This window comes from Ursus americanus, chromosome 18, assembly GCF_024610735.1.
Source record: "Ursus americanus isolate L20-20 chromosome 18, mUrsAme1.1.p, whole genome shotgun sequence".
NCBI lineage: Eukaryota > Metazoa > Chordata > Mammalia > Carnivora > Ursidae > Ursus > Ursus americanus.
This window is the reverse complement of record NC_142144.1, coordinates 13,164,139-13,184,155: the sequence shown is the minus strand read 5'-3', so window position 1 is coordinate 13,184,155 and position 20,017 is coordinate 13,164,139. Positions and strand designations below refer to the sequence as shown.

The 20,017-nt window shown below is 45.1% G+C and overlaps 1 protein-coding gene and 1 long non-coding RNA gene across 10 annotated transcripts in view; one reads left to right on the top strand and one right to left on the bottom strand.

Annotated features, from left to right (window-relative positions):
- The window catches only part of LOC123788012 (uncharacterized), a 134,407-nt gene that overhangs the window by 69,986 nt on the left and 44,404 nt on the right, over window positions 1-20,017 (top strand). The gene's annotated exons all lie outside the window — the stretch shown is intronic.
- GGTA1 (glycoprotein alpha-galactosyltransferase 1 (inactive)) overlaps window positions 9,775-20,017 on the bottom strand; it is a 55,626-nt gene continuing 45,383 nt past the window's right edge. Inside the window, exons 8-9 of the mRNA XM_045791034.2 lie at window positions 16,686-16,823; window positions 9,775-12,365 (exon numbers count right to left, since the gene is read on the bottom strand). Of these exons, the coding sequence (XP_045646990.2) occupies window positions 11,672-12,365; window positions 16,686-16,823 (832 nt within the window). The 3' untranslated portion in view covers window positions 9,775-11,671. The remainder of the gene's footprint in view (window positions 12,366-16,685; window positions 16,824-20,017) is intronic.

Genomic DNA, 20,017 nt, shown 5'->3' with positions numbered 1-20,017 from the left:
CACTCAAGGTTTTGCACCTCATCTATGTGGTTGTGTGTATCTGACACATACCAAAAGTTAATTCAAAATGAATTATAGATGTAAGCATAAAAGCTAAAACCACAAGCTTTTAGAGAAAAACGTAGGAGGATATCTTTCTAACCTGGGGATAGATAAAAGTCCCTTAGAAGGTGACAGAAAACAACAACTAAAAAAATGATAAATTATACTTTATTATAATTAGAAAACTTATGCTCATCAAAAGACACCATTAAGAAATGAATAAGTAAGCCATTACTACTCACCAGTGGTTTACAGTGACCTAAATACTACATACCATACAGGAAATAAAATCTATATTAATGTTAGAAGTTTTCTTCCTAGAAGAAAAAATGGGGTGGTGAAGGAGGATAATTAAATTAAATTAAATTAATACAGAATTAGAATATTTTGAGTCACAGGAAAGTAGATTAATGCTCCCATAGATGACAGTCATAAGTCCTGGAAGGGAAAATAAAATAAAAATGACATAAAACTATTTGAAGGCAAAAGAGATGGAACAAAACCAGGTTGATCCTTGAAAGGAGGGACGTGTATTGGGTAAAACTTACATTTATACAACTTTTCGTCTGAGGTTACCTCCTAATTCACACAGAGTCGGGTGGCTAGAACTCACAGAGAAAGACTTGGGCAGTCAGAAGATGAAATTGGTTGATATAAAGGAGGCTGAAAAGTAATATGGAAAACACAGAGTGGGGTACCCCAAAATCTGCATAGAAACTCTGACTTAAACCGTGGATGACAACTAAACTGCCCATGCATAGGAAAAACTTCAGTTTCCCTAGGAAATAGCAACTTCTGAAATTGAGCAGTTTCCACCAATGCCCCCTGCAGGATAAATGGAGTTTGGAATTTGAGTCCAGCCCAGTTAACTATCTGTCCAAACAAAAATCAACACTCTTTAGAGGAAAATAACAGAATCCAGAGTCTCTACATGTCATCTATAATGTCAGGTATACATGTTGGAAAAGTTCTTAGACATGTAAAGAAAGAGGAATATGTGACCCATAGTGAAGAGAACTAGACCCCAATATAAGTGATAAACAAGGACTTTAAAGCAACTATTAAAAAAATGTTTGAGGATTTAGTGGAAAACTTGGTGAAAACAAATGAACAGAGGAAAGCTATTTAAAAATGGACATTCTTTGAAAGTACTGTATTTGAAATGAGGATATTAGTGGATGGGCTTACAAACAGATTATATACCATAGAAGAAAAGGTCGGTGCAATGAAGGATAGATCAATGTTAATCATCTTTGTGAAAAAGAGGGGAAATAAAAATCTATTTACATTTAAACTGCAATCAGAAGCCACCTTAGCCACCCACAGGCAGAAGTTTCCACACTCTGTCATTATGACAGTCTCTCCAAGTTGTGGGCATTCCGGAGAAGGGGAAAGAGTGGGAAGCCTGGGGGTGCAGAGTCCTGTGGTTGGACAAATAAGATGGTGAGGCATGAACAGGCATAATAATATTGAAAGCCTGTTTTAAAGCCCATCTACTCTCAGGAAGTGTTTGAGATGACTTATTATTAAGAAAGTGTGGTTACAATAAACAGGGAAACAACACAAGAATTTTTTTTAAGAGGGGAACAGAAAGAGAAATATTTATTTAGTCACTTAGGTAGGTGTTTCCCATGACTTGGACATCCTAGCCACTTCATAAGAATAAAGGTTTGACCTTTATGTAATTACTGTGAGGAGGGACTTACTTCTGTCATTTTGCTATCTGTTTTCTATTTGCCTTGTAGCCTTTGTTGTTGTTGTTGTTCTTCATTTTGTGTTTAGTTTATTTTTTGTAGTGAAATATTTAAATTCTTTTTGCATTTCCTTTTGTGTATATTCTATAGCTGTTTTCTTTGTGGTAATCATGGGGATTACAGTGAATGTACTGAAATTATAACACTCAAATTAGAATTGATACCATCTTAACTTCAATAACATACCAAACCTCTGTTCCTTTATACCTCAGTCCCCATCCTTGGTGGTTGTTGATGTCATGAACTTACATCTTTATACATGGTGTACCCAAAAAGCATGAACTAGTAATTCTTTTAAATGCATTAGCCTCTTAAATTATGTAGAAAACGAAATTTGAAGTTACCAACTGAAGTTATAATACTAGCTTTTAGACTAGGAATTTTAAAAAGTGTATTAGTCTCTTAAGTAACATAGGAAACAAAAACTAGAGTTACAAACCATTGTTACAATACTAGTTTTTATAGTTGCCCACGTATTTACTTTTATGGATATCTTTATTTTTCTCTACAGCTTTGATGCTGTCTAGTGTCCTTTCATTTCACCCTGCAAGACTCCTTTCTGATTTCCAAAGTTTCTGACAAGAAATCTGCCAGTCATCTTATGGAGGATCCCTCGTATGTGATGAGTCCTTTCTCTCTTGCTGTTCTCAAGATTCTCTTTGTCTTTACCTTTTTTCCAAAGTTTGATTATAATGTATCTCAATGTGCATCGTTTTCGGTTCATCTTACTTGAAGTTGATTGAACTTCTTGGATGTTTACATTCATCTCCCTCATCAAACTTGGGACGTTTCGGTATTATTTCTTCACACAGTCTCTCTCTCCTCTCCTTCTGGGATGCCTCCAATGAGTATGTTGCTCTGTTTGATAGTGTCTCGTGTCTCTTAGGCTCTGTTCACTTTTCTTCAGTCTTTTTACTTTCCGTTCCTCAAACTCCATGATATTTATTGTCCTATATCTTCCAGGTCATTGACTCTTGCTTTCACTTGCTCAAATCTGCCTTTGACTCCCTCTAATGAATTTTTCATTTCAGTTCTTCTGGTTTTCAGCTCCAGAGTTTCTTTCTGGTTTCTCTTTTGGCTTTCTCTTTGATTGTTATTTCTATTGTTCCTATATCATTTTCTTGGCTTTTCCCATGTCTTCTTTTAGTTCTTTGAGCATCATTGACAGTTGCCTTTGTCTAGAAATCTGCCATCAGGCCTTTCTAGGAACAGTTTCTGTTTATTTATTTTTCCTTTGAATGAGCCATACTTTTCTGTTTCTTTACATGCCTTGTGATTTTTTGTTGAAAACTGGACATTTATATCTAATACTGTGATAACTCTGGAAGTCAGATTATCCTTTTTCCCCAGGGTTGACTGTTTTTTGTTATTGTTTTCATTTATTGCTTTGGCTTTTTTGATTGTCATAGGCTGTCTCTGTGCCAAGGATCAGCGTAAGGTGTAAATTTAAGGTCTTCTAAGGTCTTTTCCGAGCCTTTCCCTGGGCATGCATGGTCACTTACTAATTTTCCTGTATATGTAGTCATTATTGAATCTCCCACTCTGGCTCCCAAAAGAGGAAAAGAGATAAATGAAGAGAGAAAAGGAATGCTGGCCCTTTAAGTCCCCTGGCAGGCACTTCAGCTGAAGGGGACAGGGCTTGCAACAATGGGGGGAGGTGCAACAACTATAGCGGCCTGCCTTTGTCTGCATCTTTGTGATCCTAAGCAGCAATTAGTGATCAGAGCACAGACCCCTGATATGTGGAGGACAGGGTCCCTTTGGCCCATTCTGGCTCTCACAGGCTGCCAGGAACTTGTACACAACTACCTGCCACATGGCTGGGGGTGGAGAAGAGGTGGCTGCTACTGTGCTAAGAGCTGAAATTGACCAAAATTAACCTTAATTTACCAGCCAAGCCCTCCCTTGGAACTTGCGAGCCTTCAATAGACTCCAGAGTTCCAAAATAGTTACAGATTCTGCCAGTGCAATTGTTGTCTAGGTGGGGAGACAGATTCCTGATGCTTCGTAGTCCACCGTATTCCCAGAATCCTCTCTACCTGGGAAGCTTTTGAAAGTCCTAATGTCCATCCTCTTGAATCAGAATCTGTGGGGTCAGAACCAGGCATCAATGTTAACTCTCCAGGTAATTCTAGGTTGCAGCCAAGTTTGCAGCCCCAAGGGGACTTTATACACCCTACATCTAAGAGAGAGGCATAACTCCTATGGGCCGCTTTGGATTTTGGAGGCAGTGCCCCACACATGTTGCCTCCCATTTGCCTGATAATAAAAAAGCAGTGAGCTTCAGTGGGATCCTGCTTAAGAGAAAGCTCTCCATATCTCCTGCCCAACGAAGACATACAAATGGCTAACAGACACATGAAAAAATGTTCAAAATCATTAGCTATCAGGGAAATTCAAATCAAAACCACGTTGAGATACCACCTTACACCAGTTAGAATGACAAAAATTGACAAGGCAGGAAACAACAAATGTTGGAGAGGATGTGGAGAAAGGAGATCCCTCTTACACTGTTGGTGGGAATGCAAGTTGGTACAGCCACTTTGGAAAACACTGTGTAGGTCCCTTAAAAAGTTAAAAATAGAGCTACCCTATGATCCAGCAATTGCACTACTGGGTATTTACCCCAAAGATACAGATGTAGTGAAGAGAAGGGCCATATGCACCCCAATGTTCAAGCAGCATTGTCCACAATAGCTAAATTGTGGAAGGAGCTGAGATGCCCTTCAACAGATGACTGGATTAAGAAGATATGGTCCATATATACAATGGAATATTACTCAGCCATCAGAAAGAACGATTACCCAACATTTACAGCAACGTGGATGGGACTGGAGGAGATTATGCTAAGCGAAATAAGTCAAGCAGAGAAAGACAATTATCATACGGTTTCACTCATTTATGGAACATAAGAAATAGCAGGAAGATCGGTAGGAGAAGGAAGGGAAGAATGAAGAGGGGGTAAACAGAAGGGGGAATGAACCATGAAAGACTATGGACTCTGGGAAACAAACTGAGGGCTTCAGAGGGGAGGGGGTGGGGGATTGGGATAGGCCAGTGGTGGGTATTAAAGAGGGCACGTATTGCATGGAGCACTGGGTGTTATACACAAATAATGAATCATGGAACACTACATCAAAAACTAAGGATATACTGTATGGTGACTAACATAACATAATAAAAAATTATTATTAAAAAAGAGAGAGAGAGAAAGCTCTCCAGCTCATCCAGCTTGAAGGCCAGTTGCCCTGACACTGGACTCTTATGACCAATCCTATCTTACATAGTTCAGAGAATTAGCAGTAGAATGGGATGATGGATAAAGACTGTGCCTAGCCCTGATAGGAAACCTACAGCAGAGGCCCACTGAGTTCCAGAATAAGGAAATGCCTCTTGAGCAGATAGCCATTATTTCCTATTTAAACAGGTGTTGCTATAATTTTTTCTCTCTTCCTTCCTTGTGTCTCACTGCTAACTCTAGTGTATTTCGGGTGTGAGCTAAGCTTACCATTTATTTTACAGATTGCCATATAGTCAGATGGGTTCTCTAAGGAACCAAAGGAGACGTAGTTAATATCTGGAGACAGTAGGCTCTGAGAAGCCCAGCCTTCTGATGTTATCCGTGGATTCTGTGGTCTGCTGTTAGCGAGGGGGCTGTGCTAGGGTAGTGCATCACGTTTTTGGTTCATGGTAGCAGGGAATATTTTAGATATGTGGGAAGAAGTGATTGACGGCTAGACAGCTGTAAGTTGGGTGCGGTAGACACTGTGAGAGGCATCTATCCAGCTCACAGTATGTCCTTCTCTGAAGAACTGCCCCAGGTGTAACCACCCTCTGGTAAGCCTGCCCCATGGCACAGCGGCTGGGAGCAGGAGTGGATGCTGTGCTGTTTGTGTTTCCTTTTCCAGGAATTTGAAAGTTTTGAAGGAAGAAACCCTAAGTCTGGAAATAGTTCGGGCTGAGCCATATTGACAGACCCCTGGGGAAAGTTCACAATTTTTAGCTGTTGAAGCCCTTAGAACTTCCCTAGCTCTTGCTCATGGCCTGGTTATAGTGATGTGGCTGGAAAATTTTTATACAACCAACTCCTAAAAAAGAAAAATGGAAAAGAAAGGAAAGGGAGGAAAGCCCCGATTTCCAGCGTTGACTGATTCCCATGGTGTCAGTACACTCACTGTGGCCCATATCGAGCTACCCCAGTGAAGTCACTGCACAGGGGCTTGAGAAACAGGCATAATCCAGCTTCAGTATATTCCTTTCTGGTTATCAACTCTCCCTTGTATTCAGTGGAATGCTCCCTCCCAAGAAATAGCCTCCCGAAAATCTCCTTTTCAGAGTTAGACAGCTCAAAGGGGATGCCTGTTCCTTGCCATCAAAATATTTTTGAAAAGATTTTATTTATTTGAGAGAGAGAGTGTGTGTACATGAGCTAGGGGGAGGGGCAGAGGGAGAGGGACAGCAGACTCCCTGCTGAGCACAGAGCCTGATGCGGGGCTTGACCCCAGGACCCCAAGATCATGACCTGAGCCGAAGTCAGACACCCATCCAACTGAGCCACCCTGGCACCCCAGCAATCAAAATATTTGTAACTAAAATACCTAGCTAGCACAACCATGTTTTATCCTGACACTGACAGTCAGTTCACTAAAAGTGTTTTCTAACTTTGGCTGATTTTTCACAGCCACATTCTTTAGATATTTATAGCTATTTTCATTTATTCATATCCATTTCTACAAATGTGTGGTCTTTACCAGATCCAGAGAGGAATCACTGCAGTTGCTTTGGGGAAGTGTAATCTTTGGAAATCCCTGCCCTCTACTGTCCAGTATAGGGAACTACTTCTGCCTTAGTTGTGAATGTTAACAGGAGTTAAGAGGTGAGTTTAAGGCTCTTGACACCCATCAGGGACTATTCCTAGGGGATAGGCCATTGGGTTATTATGCATGTTGACTCCCCAGTGTTTCTTCCTTAATGAAGTCCAAAGGAACTTTACACCACGGTTTCTCAACCTCATCACTATTGACATTTTGAGCCGAATCAGTGTTGCGGGGGCTGTCCTGTGTATTGTAAGACGTTTAGCTCCATTCCCGGCCTCTACCCACTAGACGTGAGTAGCATCCCCTGCCCCCCAGTTGTGACAATCAATAATATCTTCAGACATTGCCAAATGTCCCTGGGGTCAGAGCGGGGGAGTGGGAGGTCATACAAAATCATCCTGGTTGAGAACCACTGCTCCACACTGATGAAGCCGATTGGTCCCTGCATCACTGACCTTAAGCAGTGCCGAACCCAGTAGGTTAGCACCGGGTTAGAGCCCAAAGCCCAGGCTGCAATTCCTGAGTCCTCATGCTATGTACTACATACAGGAGGGAAAGTTCCAGGTGCCAGATATGAAAGCATCCGCTTTGTGGTAGGACATAGAGTCCACCATCAAAATTTAAAAATTTTAAATGAAAAACAATGACTTCTTATTAAGCATGATGGGAGTGGATGTGATCATTCATTCATTCATTCATTCAGTAGGTATGTGTTAAACAGCGCCTCCGAGATGTGTGGGAGGGCTGGGACTGATGCAAAGGCAGACTGTGGACCTGCCTTTCAGGAGCTAACAATTCTAGAAGGCTTCAAAGGGGATATTTTTCAGTTATAAGAGAAAGCCCATTTCCAACTGACTTAATAATGGGACTCACACATTTGAAAAGCCCACAGGCAGTGCAGGTAAGGCTGGAGCCAGTGACTCAGGCTTGTCATCAAGGGCTGTGTTTCCTTCAGCAACCCTGCCCCTCCTGTCTTATTGTCAGTCCCATCCTAAGGCTGACCTTCCTGTGGTCAAGCTCCTAATACTACATGCTTCCTCATTTCTTGAAAGGACCTGAGATTCACTCTGAGTGGACTAGTTTAGGTCACCTGCCCCTCCCCAAATGAATCATTGCCACCAAGGGGATGGAGAATGTTGATTTGCTATTCTGGATCCCTTGCTCCAATCATGGCACCAGTTTCCATGGAAATCACGTATTCTGCTTCAAGGAGCCTAGGCATTGCTGGGAGGGGAGAAAGAGAGCCACGAATGCCAGGCAAATATGGAATCCTCAACCAGCCAAATTGCTCACATGGTCTTAACTGCTTTCCACACAGGCTCTGCCAGCTGATTTCAGCCAGTGCCAAGGCCCCAGCACCAGTTGTGTGGGTCTCTGGGAAGGTCTCCTGGCTGCCCTCTGTGCTTTGCATCTGCTGCTCCTCCCTCTGAAACCTCCTTCCAGCTCCACTCCTCAGCCACCCCCTTCTCTTCTTTTAAAGTGCAGAGTCAGCCCCTCCGAAGCAGTTTCCTCCTCCCTTCCTCCATGCTGCCCTGGACCCTGTATCGCTCACGTTTCATTTGTCTGCTTCTCCAGCGTGGCGCTTTGAACGCTTTAGACCTGCATTCTGAGAGTTTTGGGTCTACTAAGTTCTCTCTCTTTAATGCCTAACAAAGGAATTGAGAGCTTTTGGTAATGATTCCTCTGGTGTCCTCAAATTTAAAACAAGATGGTTAAAATGTGTGTGGCGCACTTGCACACAAGTAAAAGAAAGAGTGAGGGAAGCAGACAGGAGCTGTGAAAAGAACAAAGGATGTAGAGTCAGACAGTCCTGGGTTTGAATTCTAGTTGGCACCCTTATAGAGCTGAGGCTTTGCCCAATGGATCCTCACTTAACCCTGCTTTCTTGCCTTAAAAAGTATGCATTGTACGTTATGCATCCACGCTTTCTATGACCTTGCACCAGCTAGTATGCTATTGTGCCTGTTATTCATTTATAAAAGGCACATTTAACAAATGGTGCATTTAATAAATACTTGTAAGTATTGCCATAACTATGATTCCCTTATTGGTAAATCACATGGTGACTTTGGCTGGGAGACATCAAAGACGTGTCACTCAAGAAGGACAAGAGAAGTAAGGTCCTTTCAGGGCTTAAAGAAACGTATCCCCTTCCAGCTGCATGTGAGCCCCAGATTAGAGGTGGAGTGGAAGGTGGAGGCGTGGCTGTCCCTTCCCCCGGCCCCCTGTGCCCCCCCTGCCCAAGCGTGCCCTCCATGGCACCTGCCTTGGCACAACAGCTAGTGTGTGCCCACAGGGCTTGTATCAGCCCTGCATGCACAAAGTAAAGATAAGAATGATCACAGTCTTTTATTTTTCTTACAGGATCCGTTTTAACTAATGTAATGCATTTAGGGCAGGTTTAGTACACAAAAAGTGGGAAATAGTACAACAGGCTTGGGGATGCATCTAGTTTTTAAAATCTTAACTCTTTGGGCAGAAATGCCCCTTTGTAAAGTCCTTCTATAAAGCTGCATTTTCCTTGATTAGAAACATGGCCCTTCAGCTGTATGGTGTCAACACATCTATCCTTGTCGGCTCCTCTGGTTTGAGCTTCAGCTCGGTTGTTTCCTAGCCAGGTGGCTAACCTTTCTGAACACTGCTTTGCTCACCTATAAAATGAAGACCATTCTAATGAGGGAATGATGCCCTGTTGTGTAGCTAATGCACCACACTCTATCAGTCTCATCACTTTTCATCTTTCTGTTTATTACAAAGCCACCCGCCCTGACTGTGCTGGAAATGCAGCCTTTTCCCAGGGCCCCTTTGGCCACATATATTCCCCAGAGGTCAGGACTAATAACCCCCAGATGTAGTTACGACATTGTTTTCTCCCGCTGCCCTGGTGCCCCACCCTAGGCTTCAGGGGCAAGCCTTTTCTTTCTGGTTCCTTCACGGGCAGTTAATGACTTCAATGCACCATTTTGGAAAAGCTCTCCATCGGCATTTGTTGTTTTGAAAGCCTGGGACTTCCAACCATGTTCTATCTTCATAATAGTGAACACATTTTTAGAAGGACCTCAGGACTTTTTGGAGTCTAAGAATATAAAATTTTATAACGGGCTTATTCTGAACATCTTTGGGAGGAAACACACAATCCATGATCAGACCAGAATCCAGAATCTACTAAGAAAATAATTTATTCAATTGTGAATCAGGAATTTTATTATTATTTTTTTAATGTTTAAGAATAACTATTCATGAGATCTTGAGTTTGTTCATTTGGGATTTAAACAAATAAAAAGAAATCAAGATTCCCTCAAAAGTAACCATCAGCCCTTTCCCCTAATCGTTTAAGATAGATCATTTCTTTGGTGTAAGACTTAAATGCTCAACTGTCTCTACTCCAGAATGGATCCCAGAAAACTTGAATCCTAAAGGCAGCATCCTAACTGACGTATGGTCCTTGTTTTCTTTCACGAAGTCTACTTCTTCAGCACTTTTGTTGGTTTGGTTTGGTTTTGCTGGGTTGTGGGATTTTTTGGCAAGGACTGAAGAGTAGGCGGCACAGTGAAATGGTAGGAAAAAACGTGGGTTTCATTTGGATCACGTAAGCCCATTGTGCCGAACGTGGAGCCAGGGCAGTGGCTCTTCAAATCAATCACTTAAAAATGGAAACGAAATGACCAAAACTGGAACACAAGCAAACTGTAAATATACCTGCCTATGTAGATGGTGCCTCCCAACTTCCTTGACGCTGAATTGCTTAACTTTAAATAATATGTAGGATTTCAGAGCTTCTCTTAGAGAAGGGAACTGTATGTTAAGCTGTTCAGTCATGAGGACTGGGTCTCCCATTACCGTCCCGTCTGCTTTTGATATAAAATCAATTAGACATTTATCCACTGTGTCTGGTGGTTACACTGCTTTCGTGCAGACAGGACAGGGGAAAACGAGAGGTTGCTTGACGGGAGGGTTTTCCAATCCAGTCCACTCCTGGATGTCAGCCCTCCACTGGGGCATGATGGGCTGAGGGGCCCTGAGGCTTAGAGCAGGCTGCAGCAGGACACATTGACGACTTATTGTCATGAAGCTCAGGTTTGGGAAGTGGAACTCCTTGCCAGCCTCTTCAGTCCACTGCAGGCCTTTGCCTTCTCTGACACCATCCACTTCCTCCGGCCATGGAACCGAAGACCCAAGTGGCAGAGTCTGGCAGACTGAATGTGACTTGGGCAAAACGAGAAGCATCTTCCATGCAAGCCCCTGCTGCTCTAGTTGTTGTGGGTCTGAGGAGGCTGGAGATTGCCCACACAGCCTCCCATTCAGCGCCGGGATTTGTGCTGTGTTTAAGCACCAGCCCTGTGCCCTGTGCCCCTCAGAGGTGGCCCACCAGCCTCCTCTTTTCCCACTTCACGGCATGGGCCTCTTGCCCATTTCACGGCAAACTAACTTTGAGTCTTTGTTTTCACTCCATGCTGAGCCCCCACTGGCTTATTCACATTCCCTGGGACTCCAAACCTTCACCACCATGATATCCATTGGGAATCTCCACCAATCTTCTGTAGAGAAGCCAAATGACATTTTCCTGATGAGAAAAGAACATGGACAGCCAGTGGCCTGAAGCAGTTTGCTACTGAAACCATCCGAGGATTGCCAAGGGGGACCGTGTCCTTGCTCAGAGTTCTGCTGCCGAGCAACTCAGCAAGGACACTGAAGTCAAGGGGATGACCTCCCACAGTTGTATCTTGTCGCCAAATGCCTCCTTCGCACCCTTTTGTCAGTACGTTCTGGCACGTGCAGAGCGTTTCTGGCTTTTTCTTTGCCTGTGTCCAAAACAAAATTTTTTTTTTTTTTGGTTTAGTTGATAGTATTTCCCCCAAACCCAGAATAGGAATTTACATCTGATTACCATAGGTTCCTTCTCCCATACTGCAAAGTTCAAAGTTATAAGGAAGAAGAGCAAGTATTTGCTGTGTTGGTGTTTTGCTAGTATTGTTTAAAAGTCAAGTGTTACTCTTCTGAGAAAGTTGCCATAATCATACTCTCTCAAATTCGGAAACTTACTGGCACAGTTTAAAGTCAGATATTATTTCTAACCAAATTATACTCTTTTGTCTGCCAAGATATCTTGACAGTCTTAATATCTGAAGGCAGGCCTATGTGATAATCCCAGCAATATTCTGGGGATAAGATTTTAGTGGGTTTGTTGAGAAGGAAATACTTGTTTAGGTGGCTTTCATCATGCCACTCAGCTTCTATGTCATTTTTCTTGTCCTGGAGGATTCCCTTGAAGCACTCCTGGGTGATGTTTAAGACCTGAATGGGTGTTCCTCCAAAAATGGCTGCATGATAATAAAAATCCCCCTGGCCGAATGGAATGTAGGCTGCAGACTCCTTCCGCCTCTCGTAGGTAAACTCATCGGGATCTGCCTTGTACCACCAGGCCTGCAGCTGAGCCACTGACTGGCCCAGGGTCTCCACTCCAAAGCTATCTTGGAAGACCTGGTCCACGTCCATGCAGAAGAGGAAGTCCACTTCATGCTGGATGTGGGCCACAATGTGCTCCCCAATGGTCTTCATACGCATCATGCTGATGTCCTGCCACCTCTTCTCAGGCTCAATCTCAAACACTTTGAAGGAACGCAGAGGCCCCAGCTCTATCAAGGGCATCCTGGAGACGTCGTCCACCATGATGTAAAATATGACTTTGTGGCCAACCATGAAGTACCTATTGGCAGATATTAAGAATTCCTCCAAGTAATGCTCAATGTATCTGAAACAAAGAAGAACGGGACAAATGTAACTCCTGGGATTTGTGCAGGAGACTACGTGCTCTTCTAATCATCTTGTCTGTGTTTGGCAGTGTGGGAGAGGAATGATTTTCCCCATCCCAGACATGTGTTTTCCACATCTGATAGGGGAACATTCCTGGCTGCTTTCCACCATTCATTCGTTCCACTTTGGGGAGGAGGAGTGACTTACCTGCTGATGTTGGAAGAGCGACAGGGCGTTTGCAGCCCTGCCCCCACCACTCTCACTCTTGGAAATGGCCACCAGCCAGTTGGAGAGAGCCTGTGCTCTCAACTCTTTGGGGCCTTGAAGTGAGCCTAGTGGAACGGGCCCTACTCTGCATCTGGAAGCCTGGATACCCAATCTTTCTAATCCTGTGGTTCACTGTCAGGAAGCCTAAGGTCTACAGATAGAAGCCACATTCTCCAAGACCTGCTTTAATTGCGATGAACATGGTAGTCACATCATCTACCCTTTGTCTTATTTATCTGTTGGTTCAGACTCTGCGCAGGCAAAGTGGGTGCCAGATATTTCCCCCCCTAGCTTCACTAAGATAATTGACATATAACATCGTGTAAGTTTAAGGTGTACAAAGTGTCGATTTGATACACTTTTATATTACAAAATGATTACCACCGTAGCATTAGCTAATACGTCCAGCATGTCACATAATTACTGTTTCTTTTTTTGTGATGAGAACATTTGAGATCTATTCTCTTAACAACTTTCGAGTGTATAATAAGTATTATTAACTATAATCACCATGATATACATTAGATCTCCAGATCTTATTCACCTTATAATTGGAAGTTTGCACCCTCTGACCAACATTGGGGGCACTAGTTCTCCCTCAAACTGTACCCAGTGTTGCTACTGTCCTACCAGATGCAAGGGTGACATTAAGCCTAACCATCACTACTCTCATATCCTCTTTTGGGACCCAGAGAACGGGTCACAGGGCATAGATATCCTTCTATATCACATATTCACCCTGTGAGCCTCCCACTGATCACCCCAAACACCAATCCACTCTTCAGATACCACCATTGTAAGACTCATCCAAACACTGGAGCAAGCAACCTGCTTTAACCTTAGTTTAACTACTTTTTCCTTGTTTTTCAAAATAGATTTTATTTTTTAGAGCAAGTTTAGGTTCACAGCAAAACTGAACTGAAAGCACAGAGTTCCCATGTACCCACTGCTCCCCCTCCCTCCCACAGCTTTCCTCCACTACCAATTTCCAGCATCGGGTGATACATGCCTTGCGATCCATGAACCTGCACTGACATATCATTATCACTCCATAGTTTACATTAAGATTCACTCTTGGAGTTGTACATTCTATGGATTTGGACAAATGTATGCTGACATGTATCTATCACTATGTATGGTATTATACAGGGTATTTTCACTGCCCTAAAAATCTTGTGTTCTGTCTGTTCATCCACACCTCTTCCCCCAACCCCACCCCACCCGTGGCAACCACTGATCTTTTCACTGTCTCCATAGTTTTGCCTTTTCTAGAATGTCACATAGTTGGAATCATACAGCATGCAGTCTTTTTAGATTGGTTTCGTTCACTAAGTTAACATGCATTTAAGGTTCCTCCACGTCTGCATGGCTTGATAGCGCATTTCTTTGTAGCACTGATAATATTCTAGATGTTACAGTTTGTTTATCCATTCACCTACTGAAGGACATCTTGGTTGCTTCCAAGTTTTGGCAGTTATCAGTAAAGCTGGTATAAACATCTGTGCACAGTTTTTTGTGTAGACATAAGTTTTCAACTCCTTTGGCTAAATACCAAGGAGTGCAGTTGCTGAAATGCATGGGAAGATTATCTGTAGTTTTTTAAGAATCTGCCAAACGGTCTTCCAAAATGGCTGTACCATTTTGCACTCCTACCAGTAATGAATGAGAGTGCTTATTGCTCCACGTCCTCACCAGCATTTGGTATTTGGTACTGACAATGTGTTTTGGATTTATGCCATGCTAATGGGTGGGTGGTGCTATTTTAGCTACATAGGTCTTTTTTTTTTTTTAAGATTTTATTTATTTATTTGACAGAGATAGAGACAGCCAGTGAGAGAGGGAACACAAGCAGGGGGAGTGGGAGAGGAAGAAGCAGGCTCATAGCGGAGGAGCCCGATGTGGGGCTCGATCCTGTAACGCCGGGATCACGCCCTGAGCCAAAGGCAGACGCCCAACCGCTGTGCCACCCAGGCGCCCCAGCTACATAGGTCTTCATTCCAAACACACCATGTTGGTGTCTTCTGTAACCCAAGCTGTATGCTCTTGTGAAGCCATGGAGATCACAGAGAGGAGGAAGAAGTAGGAGTCAGATGTCTTAACACAACTCATGCAGACCCCAGACTCATGCTTCGCTCAGTGAATGTGGATTGAATTTAATTTGCTGATCATAGCTGCAGGCAATCAAGAGGTTTTGTGCGCCATAGTAACCGGTACTTCATTTTGCTTTTTGGTGACTGCTCAGATTTCCTTTCTTTACTACCAAAATAAAGTGTGCTTTTAATGCTGGCCACTAGAAGCCCAAGAGTTTACAGTACTGATTATTTAAATGGAAAGAAGATATCTGAGCAATATAAACAGGGAGTTCAACATGGCTCTGTGGCTGGCTGCCAGGAAATTCTTGGGCACTCTGGAGCTTTAAGAAAACTCTATTGTGCTCTGAAGCTTGGGAGACAATCCTAAGGCGAGGGAGGGCGCCACTGGAGGGTTTTTTTTTAAAAAAGAAGATTTTATTTATTTATTTGACAGAGAGAGAGACAGCCAGTGAGAGTGGGAACACAAGCAGGGGGAGTGGGAGAGGAAGAAGCAGGCTCTTAGCAGAGGAGCCTGATGTGGGGCTCGATCCCAGAACTCTGGGATCACGCCCTGAGCCGAAGGCAGCCGCTTAATGACTGAGCCACCCAGGGACCCCGCCACTGGAGGTTTAACATTGTTTAGGGATTAAAACACTGCTGTTGGCTTCCTGCATTGTTATTTGAAAACAAACCAAACATCACACCTCCTAAAAGTCCAAATCCACTCTTATGAGGATTTATTGCTGCTGAGTGCACAAACAGTCCTCTCGGGCGTCAGAGCGGAGAGCATAGGGCTTTCCCCAGGATAGGTGATTTATAGCTGGGTTCTGCAGAGTTGCAGCTGGATGCTGAAGCCGTTGTGGAGCCATAAGCAGTATTCTGTTCTTTTTGGGAACACCAAGATCGAGTCCGCCCATAACATTTGGGCTGTGGGATTAGGTGAGCTGAGAATTGGCTCCTGACTCAGAATAGTACAGATTTTCCTGGGGAAAATCTCAAAACTCCAGAGTCACCCTTGTCTATTAGAGATGCCACCCAGGTGACTAACCAGGTCACCATACCTGATTAGTATGGCCACAGTGATGGCTTCTGGCCTCTGGGTTGGAGGTTTTAGGAGAACCATCAGATCTTCACAGAGCTCTCCTTTAGGCCCTGCGGTGGGCAGAGCTGAAGCTCAAATCAACCTGGGCCTTCAACACTCTTCATACAGGCCAAGGGATCAACTTCCCATGTAGTTTTCAGGAAAGGAACAGGAGAGGCCCATGGTGGGGGTGCGGACTAGGAAAATTGAACTTTTGCTTTTGTTTTGGGGGAAAAGCCCAAAAACTTTCCAAAAAAGCAAAATGGGTTACATTTTAAAACTAATATTACACCTACTAATTTCAAGCAAGAATGACTGCAGTTTTGGAAGAAGTGTTCTAAACAAGGAAATGAAAGCTGAAACAGGAATCTACCCAACCTCTAGAAGAGGAAGTTCTGGCTAGCTGAATCTCTGGGGGCCAAGGAAGACCTGAGGAGCCCATGGAAGACATGGAGAACGGCCATGCTTGCATCAGTCTGGACTGTAAATCCTTCTGTCCTTGGTCCTGGGTCTGAGAGTGTAGGAGGACGAATGATGCACATTTGGGCCAACAGCTACCATTTTTGGAATTTCCAGAGAAAGCCATGGAGGTCAGGAAGGAGGTCGTCGTGGGTGTGCTGTAGCCCCTAGGCTCCTTCGTGGGTGGAGTGGACACTTTTACCTGCAACCTGAGACCCTCACTTCGAGGTAGAAAGGAGTCAACTCACCTACTATTGTTTTGTTCTCAGCCCTTCAGGGGCCTCAGCAGAATGGAGATGGACACCATCCCATTATAACATTCTCCTATCTAAGAATTCAGACAAGGCAGGAACAGCTCCATGAGCCCAGGGGGCCCCTCACAAACATTCTGACAACGAAACAAGAAAAAACTGAGATCGATCTTATTAGGGACTCTTACCTTCCAACAGCAAAAACCGTCAAACCCACGGTAATTTTCTGTTTGCCATAATAATTTTCTAGGATGGTGCTGTTGTAAGTGCCTTCCCACACAACCGGCGCCTTCCATCCGGTCACTGTCACAACCTCTGGACGTTTCCTGGTGACAAAACATAGGGCCCCATGAGTCAGGACAGCTTTCCTAAGGTGGGGCGGAGATTGTCTAAGGGAACACTGGGGTCAGCTATGATTTGCTGAGACTGCCCTTGAATCCTGACTTAGCCCCGGGCAGTCAGCAGGCTGGTGTGACATTTGCAGAGACAGCGTCTTCCGAGTGAGGGGCAGGAGGCTCTGGCCAGGTGCCTTTGAGAGCTGCCTTTGGGGCCCTGATGGCGATCTTACCTGTACACCTCCACACCCTCTGTCCCCTTTTGCTGCTTTCCTAGTTCTCTTCTTCCTTCCTATCTCCCCATCCCCTTCCTAAATTACCAGTGGCATCTTTGGGTTTTAGCCCCATGGGTGCTATCCAAGCCTCAGGAGTCCCTAATCCTTGACTTGGGAGGATGAGAGTGACCTTGGAGCCAAAAGAGAGAAAGCTATTTTAATTTGCCTTTTGCCAGAAAGGGATTTCTAGGTAAAAACTTGGTTATAGGCCAAAAAGTCCCCAGATTTAAGGGGGTTCTGGCATTATCATTCATTTTACAAACAAAGAGACAGAGTCACCCAGAAAAGCAGGGACTCAATAGAGACCCCCCACGGCCAAGGCTGGAACATGGGGGTCTGGCACAGACCCTCTCCTCAGACCACGTTGCATCTTTGGTAGGAGTACAAAGGGCAAAGGGGGGGGGTATGTTTTCTGCACTCAGAATGCTCTGAAGGGACTTGGCAAAGCCAACACAAACACAGGAAGCAACACAAGAGCGACAGCAAACTGACCAACTGCGGAGGGGAGACACGGAAAGGCTGCAGAGCAGCTGGGGCCCAGCAGGAGGGGGTGACACAGACTCAGCTCTGACCCCCATTTGCTCAGGAAGCGGCTGCATTTCCCCTGCTGGGGAGCAGAGACCGAAACACAGTCATCAGATTCAAACCCCAGCACAAACGGGCCTGTCCCCACTAGGCATCTGCTTGCCAGTGATGAGGGCAAAGTCCTAGTGGTCCCTCTTGGGTCCCTGAAGGCTGTGTGCATGTGGCCCTGCTGAGGCTGTTAGCGAGATGTCAGCAAATAGATGCAGCCACTGAGAACTTCCCCTAGTCCTATACATCAGTGGAGGGTGGGTTTTCACAAAACTGCCCATATCCCACCAGCTAAGCTGGGTTTTCCACAGTGAAGTTGGGCAAGGCTGGGTCAACCCCCACCTCACCCCAGCCCCAGCCCCAGCATCAGCCCAGCCCCAGCTCCAGTTGCAGTCGTAGCCCCAGTCTCACCCAGCCCCAGCATCAGCCCAGCCCCAGCTCCAGTTGCAGTCCTAGCCCCAGTCTCACCCAGCCCCAGCATCAGCCCAGCCCCAGCTCCAGTTGCAGTCGTAGCCCCAGTCTCACCCAGCCCCAGCATCAGCCCAGCCCCAGCTCCAGTTGCAGTCGTAGCCCCAGTCTCACCCAGCCCCAGCATCAGCCCAGCCCCAGCTCCAGCTTCAGTCCTAGCCCCAGTCTCACCCAGCCCCAGCTTCAGCCCAGCCCCAGCTCCAGTTGCAGTCCTAGCCCCAGTCTCACCCAGCCCCAGCATCAGCCCAGCCCCAGCTCCAGCTTCAGTCCCAGCCTCCCCCCAGCCCCAGAGTAGAAAAGAGCCTCAGCAGACTCCCATCCTCCTGTCCATCAGTCACCAAGCTCTTCACTCTAATACTTGAGATGACAGTCCCTCCCGCCTGCCTGTGCCCTGCTTCTGGCCTCCCTCTTCCCCCTGCACAGCTGAATCGCCCCCAGAGATGGGTCGGGTGGGGCACTCTGAGGCTGCTCTCCTGGCCCCCCCATCTTGTCTGGAGTCTCGGCTCTGCCCTCACACCCCACCAGTGCTGGCTGCGCAGAGAACTGCTGCTCTTGGTTTCCTTCAGTCATGAAAGCACCAACCTGTGCCCAGCACCTTCACTACACTTTCTCATTTAGTCCTGGCAACAGTCCTGCCACAGATTATGTCCCTTGTACAGGGAAGAAAACCAAGGCTCAGAAAGACTGGCTAACTTGTCCAGAGCCGCACGGCTGGCCGCTGCTGATGGAGACTGACATACGCTGAGCACTTCCTGTGAGACCAGGCACTGAGCTAAGGGCGTCACCCTTCAGAGGTACTATTTTGATTCTGTTGTATCAATGAGCAACACAGAGAGGTTCAATAACTTGTCCAAGGTCACACAGAGCTAGTAAGAGGCAAAGCTGGTTTTCAGACCCAGATGGTCTGACTCCGGAGTCCACGCTCTGGGCTACCAGCCTGTATTGCTCCTTATAGGGACATCGGCTGGCTCTGCTGGTGAAGCTGGGGCTACAACCCAGGTTTGTCATCATTTCCACTCACCTTAGCTACCCTGGTATTTTTAACAGCGCAGAATGAGAAATAGTGAGCTCTTGTTGTGTTATGTTTTTAGAAGTTTATGTGATGCTTTTAGTCACATAAAACCCCCCACTTTGTGGAATGACAAGATTTCAAACCACCAAACACCACACACACACACACACACACACACACACACACACACGGCTTACACATCTGTAACCAACGTTTCTGAACTTAGAGTCTGCTCTGTGTTACTGCCTCATTCTTTGCTGTCCTTAGTTTTAGCCCATCAAGGATCTTTTAGTAGTTCTGACCCAAGCCCGCTAGCTAAGTCTTGCAACCATGTACGAGCTGGACATGTGGTAAGCAAGTAATATTATTTAAAAAAAAAAAAAAAAAGAGGGGTGCCTGGGTGGCTCAGTCGGTGAAGCATCCAACTTTTGATTTCGGCATCGGGCTCACTCAGCAGGGAGTCTGCTTGAGATTCTCTCTCTCCCTCTCTCTGACCCTCCCGCCACTCACTCTCACACTCTCCCTAAATAAATAAATAAATAAATAAATAAATAAATAAATAAATAAATAAAATCTTTAAGGAAAAAAGGAAGGTGGGGGGAAGGCAGGTAGCAAGTGGACTTACTTCATACTTACGGTGCACAGGGACCAAGTACTTGACTTTTACTCTGTCATTTAATCCTCACATTGACCTTATAAAGTGGGTGCTACCCTCACCCCCATTTTACAAATAAAGGAAGGTGGGGTAAGAGAAAAGCAGAAGTGATCTGCACCTTCAGCTTTACAGGAAGGGCCAGGCCAGGGCACACAGTCCCTCCCTGCACACTGCCTCAGCCACACCAGACCCACAGCCGAGC